Raw genomic sequence first — 26030 nt, forward strand, 5'->3', positions numbered from 1 at the left:
TCAGTACCATGCCTTTGTTTTTAATAGGTATCTACTGTCAGTTAAATATATAAAGATCGTTGTGTTTTCACACTAGAAAAAAAACAACAGCTGATTTGTCTGTTGCTGAGCATTTATCAACTGCCCGCTGCTGGCAAATTTATCTCTGCCTCACTTGTTGCTTTGCATCATTTCATCTAGGATAGGTTCCCATTCTCAACCCTGCAGCAGCCAAGTGCCAGTTGCCAGATTTAACGGATGCTTATCTGGGAAGTCAGATTGGTGTTGAAAATCCTAGCAGCAGTACCTATTCACTTTTCTTCCTTTAAAGGAAAAGAAGAAAGGTATTGTGAGAAGTACAGGAGACGATGAAAAATGTGTGCATTTTGGATCTTTTTTTTTCTCTGAAAATTGTGAAGATATTTATGACTACTACCAAAGATAAGAACGAAAAGGAGAAGAGTAACATTTGAGATTTGGCAGCAGCTTCATTAATTTTCTTTATTCTTTGACCTCATTCTCAAAGGGATTAAAGTTCTGATTTGTCAGAATCAGAGCACAAAGAGAAACACTCATTTCACTTAAGCCAATTTCTATTTCAGTGTTGCAGCTTAACCACATACTGTAACATCGTTTTGGAATTAAGAAAGGGGCAACAGCTGAGTAAAATTTCACAATTGTGTAATGCAATATTTCCAAGGTTACAAGCCTAAGTAGATGAGGTCCAACCGAAAAGTCAAACAGCATTGTACATGTCAAAGCTTGTAACTGAACAAGAAGAGTACAATATTTTTTCATGAGTTACAGCAGACAATAATGCAAAAAATCATCAGTTGCAAATGTAGATGCTGCTTTTGAAACAATCTTCTGTGTCCATCAACTTTACTGGACGCAAACTTTTCTTCTTTCTGATTATATAACATGCATTTTGTTGGCAGAATACCATCATATGGGGCAATCTGGGACACGTGGGCAATCTGTAGTCTGAATACTGTATGCCCCATAAAACCTCACTACTTTTTGTGGATAATCAAGCAACATTTATAACCATTGGGAAATGACCATTTTCATTAGGATTGGATCTATACTGAAAAATCTCTTTTCTCTACCACCACAATTCTTGATAAAAATTACTGCTTCTTGGCTATTAATTAGCAACAAGAAAACATGTTTTTTATATTAACCCCCTCCTGATCTTGTTGTTAGGATTTTTGGGGGTAGGAGAATCTATATTTAATTTACCAAATGAACTAAATATATGGGACCAAAAAAGGAATAGAATGGTAAAGCTGAAGCTATTACTGAAAATAGAAAACAAGTTCAATTTTTTATTAAATACGTATCAATACCATCTCTTCAAAGTGAAAGAAAATAAAACATTACACAGAACTAATTTAATATACCTCCAAGTTCAGTGTAGATTTTTACCTGTCTGTTTAGATTCTTTCTAAGATTTAGAGGTAACCCTGGTAGATTGGGGGGTGGGGAGGAAAGCTTCCATAATGCTATTGCCTTTTCCCATTGCTCTACATCTTGGAACTTCCACTGATAATCCTATCTAGAGGGCACTTCATTGCTTTCATACTTATACTTCTCTAGGACAGCGTTTCTCAGCCTTGGCAACTTTAAAATGTGTAGACTTCAATTCTTAGAATTCTGAGTTGAAGTTCACACATCTTAAAGTTGCTGAGTTGAGAAACACTGCTCTAGGATATGGACTAGCTGTGATCCCTTTCTGGACGTTCACTGCTAAAACATTTTTAAGTTATAAAATTCTGACATGATAAACGTTCTTGTTGCTGAAATCCAATATAAGTCCAACTTTAAATGTTTTCTAATCCAAAAATGGTCATTCCATTAATATGTACCAGAAATGAAAAAGATCCAAATGATAAGACAAACGCTATCTCAGACAAGTTGATTTCTTCAGGCTTATCACAGATCCATTTGTTTAAAAAGTGTCAGGCAAAAATGTTGCTTCATCATCTGTTCTTGTCAGTTATCAACATCTACAGATTAGCAGTTAACAATTCTTAAAAAATTCTCTCCAGGTCCCATGGGGACTTAGTTACTGGTCATCTGACTCCTGAACTGCAGGCTACTGTGCAATCTGTTGTCTATCCAATTACTTTTATTTCTACATAGGTCTTCACTCCTATCAAGTGTTCAAGATAAAGTCTCAACATCCATTCTTCAATGTAGTGATTTTTCAGAGTTGCAAGCTTCTTGGTGAACTGCTGTAGGTATCAGGTTGATTGTACTTTCCAGGATTTGTTACATTTCCAACTAGAAAAGAAATTGATAAGACATGATTTTCAAACATTCGAATTGGCATGAACCTGCAGTTGGAGGGGTGATAAAGAATACAAGCAGCAATCGGTTAAGGAAGAAAAATGATTTCTGATTGATTCCGTAACTTTTGCTTTGAAAACTCTCCCAATTTTCAAAGTAATTTGTACAACACTCTTGAACTACTCTCAGAAAAATGTGAAAGATGGGCCAATAATGCTTTCAACAATCTCTTTGCATTCTTTAGTAGTCAAAACTACATTTGGGAGTTGCTAGGTGGAAGAGACCAGATGATGCACAGGTGAAGCAAAAATGACTTTCAGATCCATATATTCAAATATATTCCATTTAATAGAATTGTATGTGGTAAGGAGATAAATACAAAGTATTGCTCAAAGGGCTTCTCCTAAAATATATCTGCTCAAAGAATGTATATAATGCATAAGAGGCAAACACATCCGAAGCAAATAACTCCTTCACATAGCCATGATTGCCTAATATAGTAGCTGCAGTTTGTTTTGTTTTAAAAGAATAACTATTTTAAATGAAGGATGAAAGTGGTGAGTGACTCCTTTTTTCATCAGTCTTGCAATGCAATAAGAACCATTTGCCTTTTCCAAATGAGCTGGCATTTTCTTCAAAAAGATAAATTTAGCTGTAGGCTTCAACCCCAACCTAGTGTTAGTCTGTGGTGTGAACTGGCTCTAAGATAAAGTAGGGATGTGAAAGAAGGCAACTTGGTTTTGGTAGAAAGGAATATGATGAAAAAGAGCATGTGCTAAATTTATTTTAAAACAAAAACATTGAATGTCAAATTAACAGTTTCTGGCTTTGCTTTACATAAACTGTTTAAACTGACAAGAGCTGCTGTTTATTAGTGGTTATTATTGGAACACATGCAGAAGTAGAAGTAAGGCAAGGAGGAAGCAAAGAAAAGAACATGCTGAATTATGTGGAAATATAAAAAAATGCAGAGTGGGATAAAAAGATATATTTGAGGAACATAAGATATATATCATTCAGTTTTAATAATATTTTGCATGCCTACATCCAAATCAGTTTTCCCATTCTAATGTCTTGAGGTGTATTGAAACTCAATTTCATCATTCTCAATCAGGATGGCTATGTGTTATGTATACCCAGCCAACTGTAATTTCTTGAATATATCATGACTTAACATAATGTGTGGACCCAGTTGGCAAACATGTTTAGAATATGGGTAAATCCAGTGAATTTTACTATAAAGGTAAAGGTAAAGGTTCCCCCGCACATGCGTGCTAGTCGTTTCCAACTCTAGGGGCCGGTGCTCATCTCCGTTTCAAAGCCGAAGAGCCAGCGCTTGTCCGAGGACGTCTCCATGGTCATGTGGCTGGCATGACTAGACACCAAAGGCGCACGGAACGCTGTTTTACTATATTTTACTATATGGGGATTTTAAAGAATCCTGATTTTGTGGGGTCCTCTAAGGTCTTACAGCTCAACTTTATACCTTTAGCAACTTACTTTATGATTTACTGTCTTATCTTCAGGAAATTTAGATTTGTGCAGGTTCGCATCCCACCAGGCTCAAGGTTGACTCAGCCTTCCATCCTTCCGAGGTAGGTAAAATGAGGACCCAGATTGTTGGGGCCAATTAAGCTGACTTTGTAATAATGCCGCTTGGGGGGGTTGTGAAAGCCCTAATAAGCAGGCATATACATAGAATGAAGGCTACTGCTAAGCTTGTAAGCCGCCCTGAGTCTTCGGAGAAGGGCGGGATATAAATGGAATTTAAAAAAAATATTCTTCATAATATTAACCTGAATCTACTTCTCTGAAGCTTTAATCTATTGGTAGTTGTCCTGACATCCTACACCACAATGTATAAATATCTGGAGACTGCTATCACTTGTCCCATAAGTCTCGTCTTCTGCATGTTAAAGATTCTCAATTTCTTTAAACCAGGGGTATCAAACTGCCAGCCTGCAGGCCGGTTGCATCATACAGAGGCTGCGCCCACCCCAGCTCCGGCAATGAAAAAAACGTCGCGACACATCACATGAGACAAGTTTGACACCCGTGCTTTAAACTTTCCTCACTGAACTTGGATTCCAATTCCCTTGTCTTATGCCCAGAATTAGATGCCTAATTCCAAATGTAGAGCAGGGGGATATAATAATTTCCTAGGATTTGAAATCTCTGTTCCTGATAATCCATCCCCAAAAATGCCATTTGCCTTTTCATCAGATGCTTTGCACCATTAGCTCATATTCCACTTGTGTTTCACTAAAAATCTGAATTGAGGTAAACTCCAACAATTTAACCAATTTAACAGATGAAATTCCTGAGACGTCCTTTAAATATCCCAAGCTATCTTCCTAATACTGCAGTCCTTTTTGAAACTAGATAATGCCTCCTTAAAACTAAAGCCTCATTTGCAATAATATTGTGGCTTAAATATTATGTTTTTAGAACTGCAACTAAAAACTGTAAATATCTGAACTCTCAAGCAATAGTTTTAAGTGTTTCTGGAGTACCGTATATACTTGAGTATAAGCCGACTCGAGTATAAGCCAAGACCCCCAATTTCACCCCCAAAAACTGGAAAAAGTTATTGACTCGAGTATAAGCCGATCCGCCGTTCTGTAAGCCTCTGCCGCCAGCAGAGGCTCGATCCGCCATTTTGCAAGCCTGAATACACAGGAATACCCTGTGTGGCCGCGGCTCGTCGGCAGGTCTCCGTTCCTCCTGCCGACCTTTGGGGAGGTTTGGGCGCCTCCCCAAACCTCCCCAAACCTCGGCAGGTCTCCGTTCCTCCTGCCGACCTTTGGGGAGGTTTGGGCGCCTCCCCAAACCTCCCCAAACCTCGGCAGGTCTCCGTTCCTCCGCGCAGACCTGCCGAACTTTGGGGAGGTTTGGGCGCCTCCCCAAACCTCGGCAGGTCTCCGTTCCTCCTGCCGACCTTTGGGGAGGTTTGGGCGCCTCCCCAAACCTCCCCAAACCTCGGCAGGTCTCCGTTCCTCCTGCCGACCTTTGGGGAGGTTTGGGCGCCTCCCCAAACCTCCCCAAACCTCTGCAGGTCTCCGTTCCTCCGCGCAGACCTGCCGACCTTTGGGGAGGTTTGGGCGCCTCCCCAAACCTCCCCAAACCTCAGCAGGTCTCCGTTCCTCCTGCCGACCTTTGGGGAGGTTTGGGCGCCTCCCCAAACCTCCCCAAACCTCGGCAGGTCTCCGTTCCTCCTGCCGACCTTTGGGGAGGTTTGGGCGCCTCCCCAAACCTCGGCAGGTCTCCGTTCCTCCGCGCAGACCTGCCGACCTTTGGGGAGGTTTGGGCGCCTCCCCAAACCTCCCCAAACCTCGGCAGGTCTCCATTCCTCCTGCCGACCTTTGGGGAGGTTTTGGCGCCTCCCCAAACCTCCCCAAACCTCGGCAGGTCTCCGTTCCTCCTGCCGACCTTTGGGGAGGTTTGGGCGCCTCCCCAAACCTCGGCAGGTCTCCGTTCCTCCGCGCAGACCTGCCGACCTTTGGGGAGGTTTGGGCGCCTCCCCAAACCTCCCCAAACCTCCCCAAACCTCGGCAGGTCTCCGTTCCTCCGCGCAGACCTGCCGAGGTTTGGGGAGGTTTGGGGACGCGCCCAAACCTCCCCAAAGGTCGGCAGGAAGAACGGAGACCTGCCGAGGTTTGGGGAGGTTTGGGGAGGCGCCCAAACCTCCCCAAACAGGAACGGAGACCTGCCGAGGTTTGGGGACGTTTGGGGAGGCGCCCAAACCTCCCCAAACAGGAACGGAGACCTGCCGAGGTTTGGGGACGTTTGGGGAGGCGCCCAAACCTCCCCAAAGGTCGGCAGGTCTGCGCGGAGGAACGGAGACCTGCCGAGGTTTGGGGAGGTTTGGGGAGGCGCCCAAACCTCCCCAAACAGGAACGGAGACCTGCCGAGGTTTGGGGAGGTTTGGGGAGGCGCCCAAACCTCCCCAAACAGGAACGGAGACCTGCCGAGGTTTGGGGAGGTTTGGGGAGGCGCCCAAAGCTCCCCAAACAGGAACGGAGACCTGCCGAGGTTTGGGGACGTTTGGGGAGGCGCCCAAACCTCCCCAAAGGTCGGCAGGTCTGCGCGGAGGAACGGAGACCTGCCGAGGTTTGGGGAGGTTTGGGGAGGCGCCCAAACCTCCCCAAACAGGAACGGAGACCTGCCGAGGTTTGGGGAGGTTTGGGGAGGCGCCCAAAGCTCCCCAAACAGGAACGGAGACCTGCCGAGGTTTGGGGACGTTTGGGGAGGCGCCCAAACCTCCCCAAAGGTCGGCAGGTCTGCGCGGAGGAACGGAGACCTGCCGAGGTTTGGGGAGGTTTGGGGAGGCGCCCAAACCTCCCCAAACAGGAACGGAGACCTGCCGAGGTTTGGGGACGTTTGGGGAGGCGCCCAAACCTCCCCAAAGGTCGGCAGGTCTGCGCGGAGGAACGGAGACCTGCCGAGGTTTGGGGAGGCGCCCAAACAGGAACGGAGACCTGCCGAGGTTTGGGGAGGTTTGGGGAGGCGCCCAAACCTCCCCAAACAGGAACGGAGACCTGCCGAGGTTTGGGGAGGTTTGGGGAGGCGCCCAAAGCTCCCCAAACAGGAACGGAGACCTGGGGAGGTTTGGGGAGGCGCCCAAACCTTCCCAAACGTCGGCAGGTCTGCGCGGAGGAACGGAGACCTGCCGAGGTTTGGGGAGGCGCCCAAACCTCCCCAAAGGTCGGCAGGAGGAACGGAGACCTGCCGAGGTTTGGGGAGGCGCCCAAACCTCCCCAAAGGTCGGCAGGAGGAACGGAGACCTGCCGAGGTTTGGGGAGGTTTGGGGAGGCGCCCAAACCTCCCCAAAGGTCGGCAGGAGGAACGGAGACCTGCCGATCTTTGGGGAGGTTTGGGGAGGCGCCCAAACCTCCCCAAACGTCGGCAGGTCTGCGCGGAGGAACGGAGACCTGCCGAGGTTTGGGGAGGCGCCCAAACCTCCCCAAACGTCGGCAAGTCTCCGTTCCTCCGCGCCCTGCCTGCCTGCTTCTTTCCGCTGCGGAAAGAAGCAGGCAGGCAAGGCGCGGAGTTTGGGGAGGTGCGCGCGCACCTCCCCAAACCTCCCCAAACTTCGGCAGGTCTCGGACGGCGGTGGCTTGGGAGAGGTGCGGGCGATCCCGGAAGCACCAAAGCCTCGGCCGCGCACAAGTCCTCGGTAAGTTTTTTTTTGTTGACTGGAGTATAAGCCGAAGTGGAATTTTTCAGCCCAAAAAGTGGGCTGAAAAATTCGGCTTATACTCAAGTATATACGGTATGCTGCTAGCCCCCCAAATTTGCCACCTACATCTGTTACTATATTGTTTGCTTCAAAGGGGTTATCAAGTTGATTCACTTCTCACCAAGTGAAGGATAACAGAATATTTCTCTGTAGGAATTAATAGCTGAAGCAAAATCATTGTACTACTGATCAAATAATTAATTACAATTATGCCTTCTAGATGCTTTCTATTCAAATAGTTTAAGTTAAATGAACTATCTGTTTACTTTTATCAAGCCAAATTATACATTTAATCCTTTTATGTGCTGAAAGGAAGATCTGAGGGGAACCCTCATGCACAAAGATTTTATCCTTAAAATACTAGGGAGACACAGTTGATGGAATATGTCCTCCTGCTTGGTTATTTTTTACATTTGTCAGGACTTGATCTGCCTCATATTAACAGCAATATCAAATATAGTTTATATACAGATAGTCCGCAATATATTACTGTAATTGAGCTTGAAAATGTAAAAATGTTGTTACTTAATAGAAATTTCTAGGATAATTCATGCTATATCCATATTTTAGATGGCAGCCAATACTAAGTCAACTTGTGGCTTAATTATGAAGGTATTGTATTATTCTCAATACATTATCAAAAGTTTATAGGTGTTAAAACAATTTATGGTTATATTGCTTAATGCTTAAGTATTTTACATTTAGGATTTTTTGATATACTATCCATGATTGAGATAGGAACTCCAAATAGCATGTGTCTACCTGAACAGCATCATGAATACCATTAGTTATTGCTAGCACTGTCAAGTGGTGATCATAGACAGGCTTTGAATGAATCTTCAGACACTGGTGTCCCAGAAGTTACTATTCTGACCTAAAAAATATCACATGGGTATAGCAGCTACATTTAAAACATTACTTTCTGATACTATGTCCAAGCGAAATATTTTCAAGATCTCTATATAAGATGTATCCCAGTTCCAACAGTGATAACAACAGTCATAGCATTTGTACCACTGGAGCTTTAGTTCATGGTAAGTCAAAATATTTTAACAAGCCTCTAATTCATACTAAAACTGCTATCCAATCATTTCCTCTGTTTTCCTTTAAGATGCCACAAAATCCTTAACATGTTTGCTAGTAAAGCTAAGATTAAGAAAAGGTTATGTGAGAGTTGTAGGCAGATAAGGTGGTAAAATAATCCCCTATTGCAATTGTTTCCACTGATCTGCCTTGGATACCCCTAGCCCAAGAATACCTCCTCCCATTGACTTTCATACTTGTTCTACACCATCCTGAGAAACAAGAGCTGCTGCTGATGGCATGGAATCTTCCTGCACTTCATCTTCCATCTTCATAGAAACAATACATTGACGTTTCAATGGAAGCTCGCTGTTATTCACTGTGGTATCTGAGAGAGCAAAGAAAGAAGAATTGATGGAGAGCATTCAAATGGCTTTGTAGGCAGAGAAAACTGAACGCAAAGTGAAAACAAAGCTGCATGCCAGCAAATTGGAGAGCGATGAGAATTACAAGGCTACCTTGTGTGTTTACTCACCTTCCATCTGATGTTCATAGAGACCTTGCTCACTGTCATCCAGCTCCCCATGCACAGTACGTTTATGCATTGCCAAAGTAGAAGTTTGCCGATAGGTTTTGCCACAGTGGTTGCAAGTGTATGGTTTGCAATGTGTGTGAACTACGTGGTGTTTGTAGAGGCTAGAATATTCTGTGAAGCATTTTCCACAGCCTGGTACCATGCATGCATATGGCTTCTCCCCTGGAACAGAATTAGGATTCAGAGCGAAATCAACTTTTTATTCACGGATTCATGGCCTAAAGGTTGAAGTTACTGCTGGAATAATACCAATTTTACATAATGGGATTCCTTTCCAAGTAAACTTGCACAAGACTGCATTTTAGGATTATTGTGAATGTAATCTACATGCCAGACTACAGATTTATAATTCAAACTCTACAAGTCAGATTAATCTAGCCCCTTTTTCGGCTAGATATAGAAAACATTTTGCCTTTTAAAGAACAAAAGAAAAAATCAGTGGGAAAAGGATGGGGCTAGCTATAATTCCTTGCAGCCTCTGAAGAATATCTGAAATCACCAAAAAGCTAGAGAGGAACCAAAGGACCTTTGCTTCAGGAATCCTGCTGAAATATGTAGCACATAACTAGGAATTAAAGCTAACTTTCAGACTTTTTCAGTGCTGTGCCAAGTCTTATTTTTTTTATCTTCTATACTGTATAGGTATAAAATTGGGGGGTTGATTTCAGCCTTTATCGATGCTCCATGCTCTGTCCAGGAACTTTTCCCCTTTGAATTTCCTTGAGATGATCTTATGGCACTGTTGAAATTATTTAAACTTTTGCATTTTGACCTTTTCATCGGTAGAAAAGCGAAAGAGCCTCGTCTTGCACACTGAGGTTAGAGTAAGGTGTTCAGTAAGAAAGGTACTGGCAGCAGAAATTGTCAAGCTGTTATTTCAAAGTAAGAATCAGGGCCAGCAGCCCTTTAGGAGAGAAAGTTTGGATTTCCAGCCTTTCACCCTGTGAGCTTCAACATAGCTATAGCTACTTTAAACAGGAAAAAAGAGTCAGACCCATCTCTTAATAGCCTTACCTTATTAACTTAAAAAAACTATTGTTTGGGGGGGGGGCATCTCACAGGATGAACAAGATCAGCACCATTCTTTATGCGCTGAATCTATAAATGAGCCCTTGGAGCAATTTATGTTGGCCCTAAAAAGGTAAAAGGTAAAGGTTCCCCCGCACATGCGTGCTAGTCGTTTCCGACTCTAGGGGCCGGTGCTCATCTCCGTTTCAAAGCCGAAGAGCCAGCGCTTGTCCGAGGACGTCTCCGTGGTCATGTGGCCAGCATGACTAGCACGGAACGCTGTTACCTTCCCACTACAGTGGTCCCTATTTTCCTACTTGCACTACCCATCTGCAAATAACTCTGAGCGGCTCATAATATAACGAAACAATATTTTGTTCAAAGTAAGGCAGACAAAAATCAAGACAGTTGAAGGCTTTGTTTAAAGTTTACCTGTATGGATTCTCATGTGATTTTTGTAGTTGGTGGCACTGGTGAAACCCCTTCCACAGTTGGGTTCTGGGCACATATATGGTCGCTCTCCTGTGTGTGTTCGTATATGGACCTTGCGTATATTGGAGGTGGTGAAAGAGCGGCCACAGCCTTCGAAAGGGCACCGGAAGGGCCGCTCACCTGGATCGTGAGACCAGATAGAAGAATCCTTAGTCAATCATTAAAAGCCATAGGAAATTCAAGATACCGGTAGATTATTTCATTTTTTCTTTCCAGCATATCATACTACAGATAGTCCTTGGCTTAAAATCACAACTGGGACCAGAATTTCTGCTCCTAAACGAGGGACTTTTTAAGTGAGTCGCATTCAATTTTATGAACCTTGTTTTGCTACGGCTGTTAAGTGAATCCAACTTTCCCCATTGACTTTCCTTGTCAGAATCCAGCTGAGGTCACAAATGGCTGGGTGATGTAGTCCTCACAAATGGCGACCACATCATCCAGGACGCTGTAACCATTGTAAATGCATGCAGCTGCCAAGCACCCAAATTTTGACAACTGTGGGGATGCTATGACAGTCATAAGTGTGAAAATTGGTCATAAATTACTTTTTTTCAGTGCCTCTGTAACTCTGTTTGGTTGATAAACTAATGGTTATAAGTTAAGGACTAACCTATAAGTGGTATGAATACCTTTTTGTTTGGCAAGGTTCTTTGATCTCATTGTATTTTTAGTTTAATTTTGCACAGCCAATTATTAAAATGCACATAAACATGGATTAGCTGAACAACTTAGACTGTCAAAGTATTATTCTTAGAAAACTATCACTAGTTACTCTAACCACCTAGACTGAAAGTAGAGTTGAATCACATTTGCCCACCAGTGTCTTATTTTACAGACTGACTGTGATTAGTGGGCACACAGATTTTTTTATAATCTCTACTCTCAGTACCACCTTGTTTGGGATCAGCCACTCACTCAGAATCTCTGGAAGTGAAACTGCATAAAAGCTGTAGTGAATGAATGAATGAATGATGTAGAACAGGCAGGTCAAACTCGTGACGCCACGTGACGTATCACAACTTTTTCGCCATTGCCGGCAGTTTCAGTATGATGCATCTGGCTCGCGGGCCGGCAGTTTGACATGCCTGATGTAGAACATCAATATGCAGCCTGTAGCCAGAAGATTTGCCCCCATATCCTCCCTCTTCAACTACTTATTAAAGACAAGCCACAATGCCACTACCATCTCTCTATCTGCCTCTTCCTGAGTTCTGTTAAGTATTTTTTTTCTTACACATTTACTTTAAATCTCGGAATCAACTGAGATGCAAGAGGGCAGGGAACATTCTAAGTGTATGCTTCAGAAATATGTAAGAGTTAAAGAATTAAAGTTAACAATGTAAATAACATAATAATAACACAGTTACTTTATTTGCACATTTTCTCTAGCTTCATTTCTTCTGTTCTTCCAAAACTTCAGGTTCTGCTAGCCCTAAATTAAAACAATAGCCCGCACAAGAACATACCGGTATGTGTTCGGATATGTTTCTGGAGATCTCCAGAAGTCTTGAAGGCTTTGGTGCATAAATCTTCTTGGCACTTGTACGGCTTCTCACCAGTGTGGGTTCTCATATGGCTCTTTAGACTATATGCTGTCAGGGTAAAACTTGTATTCTAAGCACAATCACAAAGCAATGAGCAAAGCATAGCAACATAGAATAATAAAAGAATAACAGAGTTGGAAGGGACCTTGGAGGTCATCTAGTCCAACCCCCTGCTCCGGCAGGAAACCCTATACCATTTCAGACAAATGGCTGCCAGTCTCTTCTTAAAAACATCTGGAGGCAGGTTGTTCCACTGATTAACTGTTCTGTCAGGAATTTTGTCCTTAGTTCTAGGTTGCTTCTCTCCTTGATTAGCTTCCATCCATTGCTTCTTGTCCTGCCTGCAGGTGCTTTGGAGAACAGTGGCAACTCCTGAGATATTGGAACACTGCTATCATGTCACCCCTAGTCTTTCTCTTCATTAAACATAAAAACTGTAACTATTATAGCTCTGAAGATAATCAGAACTGAATTTATATTTTTTTCATTACTATTTATAGCTCAACAGTCTGTGGATTTCTAAAGCTACATCTTCATTCTCAGTCATGAGTAATTCCATTGGAGCAACACAGTTTTCATTTCACAGCAAATACCTTACCTGTAGCAAAGGTTTTCACACAGTTTGTAAAATCACACTGGAATGGACGATCACCTGTATGGGCACGCTCATGCACCTTCAGCAAAATAAAGGAAAATGTCCAGGCTTAGGCCAGTGAGAACAGAAGAGGCTGGCACTCATATTTTTCTTTGCAACACTATCAGAAGTAGTTCTTCAGTTCTATTCTGTTACGGTATTTTAGTTTTTTGTTTTCCTTGCATCAATGAATACTTACTTTTAAAGTTTCAATATGGATGGGAGTTTAAGTAGTTCATACTATAAATAAATTCATAGATATGTGTATTTTAATATTTGCTAGTCTAAATCGATTAATATCCATGCCTGCTAAGCTGTATTTCACAGTCTGAACTGAGAGTAGAATACAGTGATTACATACAATGTAACTTTTTTCAAAAGCCAAAAAGCATTTGCACATAACATCAATTTTATTTACTTCCAATTCAAAAGTTGAATTTTTCTGTCTTCCTTTCAATCATCTCTAATTGAAGTCCCTGTGGTTTACCTGGCAAAGTTTTCCAGAAGTGTTTTGCCATTGCCTCCTTCCCAGGGCTGAGAGAAAGTGACTGGCTCAAGTCACCCAGTTGGTTTTGTGTCTAACTAAGGTGGGGACTAGAACTCAAGATCTCCCAGTTTCTAGCCTAACGGCTTAACCACTACATCAAGGAGAGACAGCTCAATTTATTTTTAAAATTAGAAAGATTGAAATACATAAAAAACCAGTTTCAGACCATCTGATGCAGTGGTTACGGTGCTGGATAGTAACTAGTAGACCATGAGTTTCAGTCCTCCTTTGGACACTGAAGCTGGCTAGGTGACTTTGGGCCAGTCGTTCTCTCTCAGCCCAACCCATCTCACAAGGTTATTGTGAGAAAAATAGGAGAGGACATTAAGTACACTACCTTGAATTGTACACAATAAATTTAATAAATACATCAAAAGGCTAAGTATTTTCAAGTAAAACTAATGCAGAAAGTGGGTGAATAGGTTGTAATCCTACGAATGCTTTATTGCAAGTGTATTTTACTAAGTAAACTAAGAGCAAAGCTTTCAGCAAAAGATTATAGCTGTCTTCAACCACTTGTTTCCTGTCTCTCCCCTCAACATCATCAGATAAACTGCAGGCTTACATGTCCTATTGGTGACGCCCATGATTTCCTGTTAGCTAAGTTTCTGTAGTAGTGCCATAATGTATTTAGGGTGAATTGTGGGGAGACAAGAGAGATCACCTTCAAGTGGTGGGATGTGGTGAAGATGCGGCTACATCCACTGACTCTACAACAATAAGCTTTGTCAGGAGTTCTTGATCCATTTCCAGAGCTCTGCACTTCTTCCTCCTGGAAATCCTGCTGGGAAAGGAAAAAGTCAAAACCTGAATGATGCTTGCAATGTTTAAAGTAGGTAGGCCTGGTTTTAAAATTTTTATTTCAAGCCATTTTTGTAGAAAGGCAAGACAGAAAAATGTTCAGTAAATGCATGTCATACTTATTTTTTTTTATTCTTACTAGAATATATGTGTGTACAAAGTTATCTTCCATCTTTGCCTTGAGGTAGGTCTTTCTATATGCTATTTTACAAGTGGAAAGCTGCATTCACACAAAATTATAAACAATTGTAAATTGTTAAAGATTTTAAACTATAGTTTGTTGTACACAGTGTAGTGGCTTGATCTGCACATCATGTCAAGTCATAATGAGCAATTTTGTAGATTCCCTAAAAGAAAACTGCACTTATAGTTTAGTATTAGTGCATGTTATGTATAGTATTCAATAATATTCACTATAATATTGTTATATACAATATTCATTAATACCCTTCGGATCTTTTGGGAATATAGGTCCCAGAATTCTTGCTCAACTAACAGCTAACCAGTATACTATACATAATTTTCTAAGCAGGCTGATAATCAAAATTAAGATAAAAGAAATATCTGTAAGTAATGCATAAGGCTGACCCAAATGTTGTTGGCTGTCTTGATTTTTGATGAAGTCATATATTTTCTGAAGGGTAGGATATTTCAGTTTGGGATGTTGTTCAACTCAGTCTTGATGAAGACTCTTATTTATGTTGTGATTTTCCCCCTGAACACAATAGATTGTGTTGTGTTTGCCATTCTGATTACAATAGTAGGGGTGAATTATAAAGAATGAAATATGTAATATACTATTAAAATGCTTTTGGTCAATTTTTAAAAAAATCCCATTTATATCCCGCCCTTCTCCGAAGACTCAGGGTGGCTTACAATCTAAAGCACAATGTGCTTAGAAATAGCCTTCATTCTATGTATATGCCTGCTTATTAGGGCTTTCGGGGGCCCCCAAGCAGCATTTTTACAAAGTCAGCTTATTGCCCCCAACAATCTGGGTCCTCATTTTACCTACTTCGGAAGGATGGAAGGCTGAGTCAACCTTGAGCCTGGTGGGATGCGAACCTGCACTAATTGCAGACAGCTGGTGTTACTTAAGGAAGCATTAGCCCACTGCTCCACCAAGGCTCAAATTGAGCTTTGTGTTACTGGCATACTGCATAAAGATACTAAAAATGGAAATATTTCCATTAGCAGGGAACTGCCTGTGGCATGGGTATAATATGACCAAGGTTAGTAAGCTAATGTACATCTTCTCTATTTTGCTAAAAATGTTGCAAGAAGACTTTGACTGTTCCAAAGGCATGCTAATATGAGTAAGTAGTTACTGTTAAGAAGTAGACATTAGGCTGGATGTGTTCAGGTACTACAGCTCTTTAACTCAAATGTGTGATTTCCTGGGACTACGTGACTGCCATAAGATCCATTTGTAAGGAGATATTAATGGGTATAGCTAACATGCCCATGTTCTCTCCAAAGTACCTTTATTGCTTTAGTTCTGAATAACTGCACATCCCTAATCAATATCTATGATACAATCTGGTGATGACCAGAGGAGATGAAAGACTATAACTTAAAATACAAGAGGAACAAATGGTACAGAACATAAATTCATGAATACAACAAGAAGAAAAAGAGTTTTGTTACATTTCTGTAAAAATAAGAAAAGGGGGAAGGACATAACAGTTTTGAATGAAGGCTGTCTTCTGATCTTCTGGAATGGAGATGGTAAAGAGTCATTTGGTCAGTTTGGGCAGCTTTAGAAACTTAATGAATGAATACAATACAACACAGGGAAGTGAGGGTGTAGATTAAAATAAAAAATGTAGGTTTAAATAAAGCAATAACGTACAGATAAAGTGTATGTCTTCTATATGATAATGATTCTTATCTAGGCATGTTAGGGAGCTTTTGCTGAGGTTGAGCCAGAGAGCCTGAGAAGTGTCATACAATGATTAAAGAACTAAACTACCTATTGCAAAGTCTGTGGCTCATAGTTTGCCACTCTCATCAATTTATTAGGCTGTCTTATGTAGTTGTTCTGGCTAAGGAACACTGGAATCGAATTCCATACAACTGCTCTGGATGAGAAACCATGTATTAGAATAACAATATATACACTGTATATTTTGTAATGTTAACAGGCAACTGTATGTCATAATATTATACTGTTATTGCTTTGAACTTGTTCTAACATCAGGAAATAAATGGATTTCCATTTTCATAAAGAAGATTTCCTTTAATTTTATTAGATTTTTATTCCATTTTCCTCCCACATAAGTCCAGTATGATTTCAAAAGGAGATGTGAGGAATTAAATGAAATAATCACAATAATGCCAACAATATTTAAAAACAGCGAATAGAAAAATTAAAATTAAAATAATTTTTAGAAAGCATAAAAGCAAAATAATAATAGGCAACATGGCTCTAAAAGATGCCATTGCCACTTACAAATATAAAGATTTGGGGGAGAGGAACTAACTTAGATATTATCAGTAATGTTGAGTCAAAAGTTTATAAATAAATCCTCATTTTTCCCTAATTATGGAAGCACTCTTTAGGCAGTCTGCTAAATGGAACTAAAAAATTTAAGGATAGCCTTTGGTTAAGAAAAAAAGATCAAGTTAAGTGACAACAAGACCTGTGTGCCCTACACACTGACACTCTGCGCAGCTACACACTGACACTATGCCTTGTAAAGATATAGTATCTGTTGAATTGCAAGTCAATATATACAATAAATAAGCTGCCCAGTACTCTAAAATAATGTCAACAGGTATTTAGCCTAATTATATCTAATACTATAGTTCAGCTGCTTCCCAGATACAAGATGGCAGGTTTCTGAATTGTTGTCTCAAATACCAGAATAAAGCAAATACAAAACAGATTTTTTTTAAAAAAGAGCAGTATTGTATATTTTTCACTCTACTATAAAGTTTGAAGATGGAAGATGAATAACCATATTCAATATCTAACTAAAATATAAAACAATCTAAACAATATACTGCTTCTCACAGCTCTAGTATATAGATGTTTCAAGCACAATCACACACACACATGTAAACTGAATGACTAAAGAAAAAAATGTGTGATGCTTGGCAGTGATATTCACAGAATATCCAAATAGCTTGAATTGTTTAATGCTTGGGGTTCACTAGTCTATTGTACATATGCAATTTCATCCCATATTTAAAGTTTTTGCATATCTCTTTCTGATTTCACAACAAAACATTGAATTTATAGCAGTAGCAGATATGATAAGTCTTTCCCATCCAAATGGCACTTATGATATCATAGCTGAACTGCCACCTGAGCATCCAATTGTACAAATTAACAAAGCAGTCAATACATATACAGATATGTGCACAAAGTTCTCATCAGTACAAATATATATTGTTCTAATTAACTATCAAACTCCTGACTTCAGATGGCAGGGTTTATCCCCACAGCTCACAGGGGAGCTCAACCGTTATTTGTAGCAATGGACCACTCTTACGTACACCTAAGAAATGTAATTCTCTGAATCATGTTATGGTTTAGATCTTCATAGAAAAGCAGAATATTCTCACCTTGCTGGTGCAATCCTCCAGAGTGGTGTCAGTACCTAAATCAAAAGCATCATTTTTCTTCCCCACTGCCAATTCCTCCAGCCCCACATCTGCTTGCACTGCCAGGATGCTGCCACCCGTTGTCGTGGGAACAGGACGGTGTATGAAAGCTGTGGATCCATCTTCCAGCTGGATGGCCTCCAGGGTGCTGGGGTCAAAACCCTCTGAAGTGAACCACAAACACTATAGCACCACATGTTAGCTCTAATCACTATTTATCTAATCCTTTGATCATTTAGAGCTAATAAAACTCTAAGGGTTAAGGCCTTCAATAGTAAAGTCTAACTACACTTTAGAAAACGTTACGTATCAAAAATCTTGCAATTGCAAGATTTACAATCAAAGGTGGATTTGTTTTTTCAATAGATGAGTAGTTTATCATTTATGGCTGTAAAGAATGGATTAGGGGAAAAAATGACATAGTGTAGCCATATTCCCAATGTTCCAAAGCACAGAACAGAAACAAATAAAGAAGTCATGCACTTTCCCTTCCAACTCTGAACTTCCTGGTTAATTCAAACCATGGTTTACCCACCAAATTGTGGGTTTCAATGATCAAGAAATTCTCAGAGAAGGAGAGTGTGCAATAAAACATCTTACTATTGATGTAGGCTACCCGGAAGATCTACAGTAAAAGTAATCAACACAAATAGAGCCTTGGTGGAGCAGTGGGCTAATTCCTCCTGAAGTAACACCAGCTGACTGCAATTAGCGCAGGTTCGCGTCCCACCAGGCTCAAGGTTGACTCAGCCTTCCATCCTTCTGAGGTAGGTAAAATGAGGACCCAGATTGTTGGGGGCAATTAAGCTGACTTTGTAATAATGCCGCTTGGGGGTGTGTGTGAAAGCCCTAATAAGCAGGCATATACATAGAATGAAGGCTACTGCTAAGCTTGTAAGCCGCCCTGAGTCTTCGGAGAAGGGCGGGATATAAATGGAATTTTAAAAAAAATAAAAAAATAAATGTTTTATCCAGGGGTGTGCTTTAAAAAAAAAAAGCAACACACAATGACACCTATAATCCTACTGCTTAGAGGCTTTTTATGGATTATTTATTAAAAACAGGAGTCAAAGACTGAGAGCTACCTTTAGGAGTGTACAATAAAACATCTTACTATTGATGTAGGCTACCCGGAAGATCTACAGTAAAAGTAATCAACACAAATAGATGTTTTATCCAGGGGTGTGCTTTTTTTTAAAGCAACACACAATGACACCTATAATCCTACTGCTTAGAGCAGGGGTCTTCAAACTTGGCCCTTTTATGACTTGTGGACTTCAACTCCCAGAATTCATCAGCCAGGCATGCTGGCTGAGGAATTCTGGGAGTTGAAGTCCACAAGTCATGAAAGAGCCAAGTTTGAAGACCCCTGGCTTAGAGGCTTTTTATGGATTATTTATTAAAAACAGGAGTCAAAGACTGAGAGCTACCTTTAGGAGTGTGATGTATAAAAGCCATGGTGCCATCTTCTAGTGCAACAGGCTGGCCATCTTCAAATGTAATCGATTCTGTAGAATGAATCAGAATATACATAGGCACACACATGATCTCAAATAAATCAACTTGCCTAGCTTTTTCGTGCAACAGAACAACAAGGAAAGCTTAGCAAGAATAAGAATCCCCATCACTGTTTACTTCTTTTGAAGAATAGCCTCTTAATCAATTCAGCCCTAGGTATATTAAAAATATTTTAATAATAATAAGTGTGCAAAAGTGCAACATAGAGTCATTCCATGAATTAAATGAATTAAGTAAAAATTATTCAACATTTCTCTGACTCTAAATTAGTTTAGATGTAGAAGCAAAAGCACCAGCAAGTGTAAGGCACTGTTTGTTTGTTTTTAGTGCAAAGATGGCACTCAAAAAATACATCCGTTTGTAATCAGAAGTCACTTTTTCAGGTGAATTTTACACTTGAGAATACCCTATCCCCAACCTGGCAATTGCAAGCACATTACTTTTTAATTCCTATATACTATATATGTCAGGGGTAGGCAACCTTGGCTCTTTTATGACTCGTGGACTTCAACTCCCAGAATTCCTGAGCCGGCTCAGGATTTCTGGGAGTTGAAGTCCACGAGTCATAAAAGAGCCAAGGTTGCCTACCCCTGATATAGGTTACTTAACGACCACTCATTCACTGATTGTTCAAAGTTACAACAGCACTGAACAACAGTGCTGTTCCCCCAAATTCTGCCTCTCCCAATATTCCCACAATCTTGTGAGGGCAATCTGAGCACTTGGCAACTGTTCTCAGCCTTATAATAGTTGCAGCATCCCATAGTCACATAACTGCTATTTGCAACCTTCCCTCCCAGCTTCCACAAGGTGTTTAAAAAGGTGCGTGTAGGCACTACACTGGACATTAAAGCAAGGACGAGGCACTTACAGAACTCCTGATGAGGCTGAATCACAATTTCCAGCAATACTAGTATAACAACTTTAGGAAGACCACAAGTTCCTCATTTTGCTTTAAAGAGACCACAACAGGTATTATCAGCAATTTTACTTCACCTTTCTGCAGAGTTACTTGTTGGAAAAAAGCTGTAGAGCCATCTTCAATTTCAATCATTTGTCCTTCAATTAATTTCTCTTCTGAAACATGAATTTTGAAACACGTCAATTTTCTAGGAAGCAAGATTAAAATTTGTAGCCGCATATCATTAAAACTTCTTATTAAGGAACATGAACATAATCTTATACTTTATAATTATTTTTTTATGAAACATATTATCAGCTTTATACGCAGGATCCAGAATAATAAGTTCAAAGGGAGCATTAGTAGAATTCTTGTTTTCTGCATTTACCTTTATTAATAAATATATTTCTTTCATATAAGGAAGTAGGTAAAGAAGACCCTAATATCACTTAAAATATATTTAAAAATGTACTCTTATGCCAGGTACATTTGCAATTAATAGTTAAAATCATAGTTTAAACACAGGAATGAAATTAATTTTTTCTTCAGTAGACTAAAAAACATGTTAGAAAATTTCTTATGATAGCTGACACAGAAAATACTTTCCAGCTTAAAGTCAAAATACTGTTCTTTCACTTCTGCAGCAAATTTCTAACTAAACTCCCAATGCCAAAGCCAAGTACTTTGCTTATTGCAAGAGTACCATACTGATGATTTAAAGGAATCTAATTTATTAAAACATGTGTATAGCTTTCTCTTCTCATCATTCTTATCCACCTTTTATCAATAACACAATTATCAAAGTGTTAAGTAATGTGAAGCAAAATATAGCCTATAAGTCTATCCTACAAAATTGGTTTCTTCTGAAAATTACTGAAAAGAACTATTCTATAGAGTATTCTTTTAGCACAATTACTGAACGGAACAATCATGCTGACACTTAACACAGCAGCAGATATTTTATATAACAGAAATACCAGAGTATACATTTCTTCATACTTACCTTTGAAGATCTCAGGGCCTCACGTTGGGGAAAAAGGGCAGGCCCCTTGTCCCTGGGCTACGTGGCTTCCTCCAGGAAGCAGCTACCATTTTCAATGCTCCCACAATTCCTTGAAATTACACTAAAATTGCAGTCTCTTTGAGGAGGTCGCCCGCCGCATGGCCCAGGGGCAAAGCACTTCATCCTTTTTCCCTAATGTGGTCTGCACAGTGCTGAAGAAAGCTCCAGAGGTCTTCAAAAGGTAAGTAAGTGATGGGTGATGGGAGGGGGGGGAAGGAAACCTATGTCTTGCAGGGACCCAGGGGAGAGATACTAGTCCCAAGGGTTGTGGGGACCCCTAGAGGTAGGAACTGGAGCACAGGGGGTGGGGAGGCCTGGGCCAGATTGTCCTGGCATTGTGTTAGTCCTCCCATGGCCTTCCCCAGCCCTGGGGGACCCTGTGCTCCACTTAATAACCTGTGTACTAATTTGGCTAGTGCACAAGGGAGAGCAGGAGTGGGGGTTATTAAGAGAGGCTGTCTCGCTTAACAGCTGTCACCACTTAGGACTGTAATAGGAAGGCTCCATTATGTTTGAAGGTTGCAGACTACCTGTACTATTAAAATTTAATACATTTAAAGCAGAATTTTATTTAATGAAATATTTATCCAATATTTATCCAATGTTTATACTGCCTTTCACTCTCTCTTGTGTGTAATGCTTTGATCGTAGGGTTTCTGTTTTGCCCCAGTCTCACTGACTACAGTTGCCACAGCCTTCAACTGACTCACCAGCTGCATCCTGCTGAACATAGGCTGTTGTCCCATCAGAAAGGGTCATTGCCTGTAGACTCAAGTTCTCCATTTTGTTCTGGAAGCAGCTCCTTAGTCATGTATTCAACACTGAAAGTTGTTCCCACTGACACAGCTATAATGAAAATGAAAAGGTATGTATATTTGTGTGTACGTTTCTTGTCCCCACTTACTATTAAGCATAAATATAAACATGGGCAAAAGTCATTAGAAAGGATTAACAAGACCAACCAAATGGAAACAGCAATGCACATTGACTATGCAACAAACAACAACACAAAAAGAACAGTTGTCTTTTTGCCCTACAGCTGTTATTCCTCAAAGGCACTGGCAGCCAATGTTAAGATACTGGAGAATATGAGCATTCTTTTGTTCCACAGATCTATTCTTACAATTATAAAATAATGTATATAACTTTTGGTGGTAAGCAGTGATTTAAAAAGTACATTAAAATAAATACATGCATAACTGAAACCAGAATTTTTTTTTCTGTTAGGCAGATTCCCCTGAGGTACAACTTGATATTTGGACAAAACCAAGAGGAGAAAAGTAAAGATACCTTACCTTACATGGCTAATCAGTGGTTTCATGCTTTATACCAAGTGAAGAATTTTCACAGATCAGCAAGCTGAATATTAAGCAACCCAAGCGTAAAGGTAGCTTGTCCTAAGCCTATCCTTTATTTCTTTTTACACCTGTGGAAAAAAAGTTAAGGGTCTGAATAGTTTTTTTTATAGAAAGTGTCTTTGGCATGGAAACGTAAAATTGGAAAAAGCCAATTAGACCAACATATATAAATGGAAACATCCTTAAGTAATAACTATCTGGCCTCTATTAAACACATCCAGCAAAGATTTTACAATTTCCATTGATAGTTGTTTCTACTGTCAAACTACACTGGGAATTCATCTGGAAACATTTTTCCTGTGACTTAATACTTCTACTTTGTTTTCTGGGACAGGCCGGCCTTTTTGGTGCGTGATATTGTTCCAGGAATATGAAAAGTGCTTTCATATTTATTTCCCTTTAGTCTTGTTTTCTCCAACCTTAATGATACCACTCTTCACAATCTATTCCAGTGATGTAGAGATTTTTTCCTGCAATATAAGCTAGGCAGAGGTCCAAAATTTAGTTCAGAGCTGTAGATTAGCCAACCATAATTGGCTCCAGCTGAAATAGATTGGTATATGGGTGCTAAAGAAGCTAGGGCATCTTTATTTTTACTATACTGCAAAGCCCAATCTTCATTATTTAAAATCAATAGAAAAGATGACATAACTTATATTTTTACTGCCTGTTTTTAGAAATAATATACGGTAAGTGAAAAAAATTATCTAAAACAAAACATATATTTCATTTGTGTCACTATGAAAACAGATTGATACTATGGTGGAATTTACTCTAGAAAATTGATTAATAAATCATAATAAAATAAACCCTCTCCCTATTTACTTAATTCTAAACGTAAGATTTTGCTGCTGGTGGGAGTTGGTGGATCTCAAATTCTAATAAAGTTAAAATAGATTTTAGAAATCTACTTACTCCACAGCAATATGTCTTGTTATGAGAACTGGCTAAATATTATTCATTTACTTTTGTAAAAATGAAGCACACCCTTGTGTGATCTATGAGATGCAATGGTGATTGATTTGAAGCCCAGTAATATATGAATAGGGGACGCGGTGGCTCAGTGGGTTAGGACGCTGAGCTTGTTGATCAGAAGGTCGGCAGTTTGGCGGGTCAAATCCCGAGTGCCGCGTAGCAGTGTGTGTGCCTGTTACTTGTCCCAGCTTCTGCCAACCTAGCAGTTTGAAAGCACATAAAAATGCAAATAGGGACTACTGCGATGGGAAGGTAACAGTGCTCTGTGCACCTTTGGCATCTAGTCATGACCACAGAGACGTCCTCGGACAAGCGCTGGCTCTTCGGCTTTGAAACGGAGATGAACCCCTAGAGTCGGAAATGACTAGCATGCATGTGTGGGGGAACCTTTACCTTTATAATATATGAATCTAAGATAGAAAGAAACTATCTTAACAGAAATATATAGGAATTTTTTTGCAGATAATACAGCAAATAAGTTTTTATCTGGTACCGAATCATGTTATTTGAGATACCAACAGGAATTATATTAACAAACTCAGTTTTAAAATCAGGTTTGTGGCTGCTTTTCATTACATTTAATTACACAATGGCAGGTATTCATAGTTAACAAAAATGGTAGAGAATTATTGCCAGTTCCAGGATTCCAAAGTAGAAATGGCATGGTATTATCCTCTTCAAACATATAAATGCATCTTTTATGTAAAAGATTCTAGAATGGGATGTGGTGGAGATGGGAAGTTTTAGAAGTCAGAAAATTTGGACCCAACTTTTCTGTTTCAACTTCTGAAACAAAAGTTTATTAGATTCTTATTCCATCTTTATTACTTTATTAATGACTCAAGATGATGAACATACCTAATGCTACTTTCTCTTATTTTCCCAACAAGTAACCTGTGAGGTGATAGCTGCCCATCCTGTAGCCAATAGGGTACAATAACTTGTACCAAAAATAGTCCAAAAAACCTGAACTAAGGTTGAAGAGTTTGGTGATGTTCACACACACTAAACCAGTGCTTCCCAAATCTGTGTAAATTATCTGAAGTTAAGTAAAAGTGTTTTTTCCTTTGGTCAATGAGTTCATCTGTCGCTACCCAATTACAACAGAAACATTTAAATTGACTTTTTTTGCCGACATTAGCTTTCTGATAAGTGATTCCGAGTAAGGAAGGAAATGATTTGGGAAGCACTGGCCTAAGTCATGCATTCCTTAACCACGACTGATTGAATCCACAGATTAAATTGCAAACCACACTGCACTACTAGCAACATCTTGTTCACGCAAATGAACAAGTCAGCCAAATTTTGCCTTGCGTGTTCTGTGAGCACAGACTTAATATTTGAACCGAGACGCATATAAGGTGTTTCCCGTTAAGTTTCCTCTCCTGAACAAGTTTTAATTAGATTCCACGAAGAACTTTTTTCTTCTGACTGACTGAACGGATACAACCAGCAAAATCTTTTCTCAAGAGAACCGGCCACTGATGTCGAAGGCTTAGGCCGCGGCATTTCTGCGGAAGGTGACGAGTTAAGAAGGTATTGACCGAGCAGACTGAAGCTGGCAACTCGGGCAACCTCGGGCACTATTCCCACATGCAAAAAAACACAACCGACGCAGCTTCCCCTCCCTCTCAAGAGAATTCCACTCTGGTTTGTGCACGCCGATTGCAAGCTAGGGAAGCCGGACTCGGCAGGGCTTTGAAATGCGGGGTTGGGGAGCCAAGATACGATCGCAAAGTGGAGGGTCGCGCAGCGGAAAGCACCCGCTCCTAAAGAGGGGCCTGGAGGGTCTCCCCTCTTTCTCTTCCGAAATTCAGAAAGAAGAACCAATTCAAAAGGCGTCGGCGGGGGGGAAAGAATCCACCACCCCCTCCCCAACGGCTAGGGTTGAGCATCTTTCCTCTTCCCCGCCTCCCTATCGGCACCGACCTGTGGAGGGCCGAGTCCTCCGCCTGACCGCCATGCACCGGCCCTCACTACAGCTGTTCGCCCCGCAGCCTGTATGCAACCTTCGAAGCCCGGCTTCTTCTACTGGTTCACTGCCTTCTAACCAGGTTCCGGGGTTTCGGAAAGTTTCCGGAAAAGGAAAACAGAATCCGCTCTTCTTGGCAGGAGCATTTCCTGTTATGCGCACAAACCGCGGTGAAGCGTCTGCCCTTTTTCATTTGCGCCTTCGGCTTTCGGCGGAACTCTAAGCCCGCCTTCCAACCGAATGCAAGTCAGATTAGGTCTGGCTTCCGCTTCTGCATTTCCAGATCTGTATCGCGTCACTAAAATTCGTCAACCGCATGGTTTTCTTGGGCGCCTTTCCTTTAATCGGTTTAAACACAGAGACGTTTACTGTGTTGCAATTTTTAATCGTTGACTTGGCGTTCTTTCTTTCTTTCTTTCTTTCGAGTATTGTAGTAAAAGCGGGTAACTTGCTGTCATTGGTGTAATTCCTGCATGG

At 40.7% G+C, this 26030-nt stretch overlaps 1 protein-coding gene across 7 annotated transcripts; it reads right to left on the minus strand.

The window, feature by feature from the left end:
* ZNF76 (zinc finger protein 76) lies at positions 1 to 25650 on the minus strand. 7 transcript variants are annotated; one of them, XR_014492056.1, is made up of 14 exons: positions 25511 to 25650; positions 22544 to 22674; positions 21959 to 22094; positions 20281 to 20361; positions 19197 to 19274; positions 17728 to 17930; positions 14021 to 14140; positions 12774 to 12849; positions 12098 to 12223; positions 10569 to 10748; positions 9069 to 9290; positions 8791 to 8921; positions 2109 to 2265; positions 1 to 302 (listed from the first exon to the last, which is right to left on the minus strand). XR_014492056.1 is itself a non-coding variant. In XM_083359010.1 (13 exons), exons 3-13 carry the CDS (start codon positions 22029 to 22031, stop codon positions 291 to 293), a joined length of 1302 nt encoding a protein of 433 aa, XP_083215136.1. In that variant the 5' UTR covers positions 22032 to 22094; positions 22544 to 22674; positions 25511 to 25650; the 3' UTR covers positions 1 to 290. The 7 variants fall into 7 exon arrangements, 6 of the variants coding, with proteins under 6 accessions (XP_083215136.1, XP_083215138.1, XP_083215137.1 ...); XM_083359010.1 differs by lacking the exon at positions 2109 to 2265; XM_083359012.1 differs by lacking the exon at positions 1 to 302 and having other exon boundaries at positions 314 to 2265; positions 8769 to 8921.
* Positions 25651 to 26030: the final 380 nt, after the last annotated feature.

This window comes from Vipera ursinii (genome assembly GCF_947247035.1).
Source record: "Vipera ursinii genome assembly, chromosome: 3".
NCBI lineage: Eukaryota > Metazoa > Chordata > Lepidosauria > Squamata > Viperidae > Vipera > Vipera ursinii.

Bases quoted from the DNA above. Each gene is read 5' to 3' on its own strand.
- ZNF76 (XM_083359010.1), bottom strand. From the start codon at position 22,031: ATGGAGAACTTGAGTCTACAGGCAATGACCCTTTCTGATGGGACAACA. The intron at 17,931-19,196 runs GTAGCTCTCAGT...GGTTCACTTCAG, and splicing joins TATACATCACACTCCTAAAG to AGGGTTTTGACCCCAGCACC. The intron at 12,850-14,020 runs GTGATCTCTCTT...ATTTTGCTGAAG, and splicing joins CCACATCCCACCACTTGAAG to GTGCATGAGCGTGCCCATAC.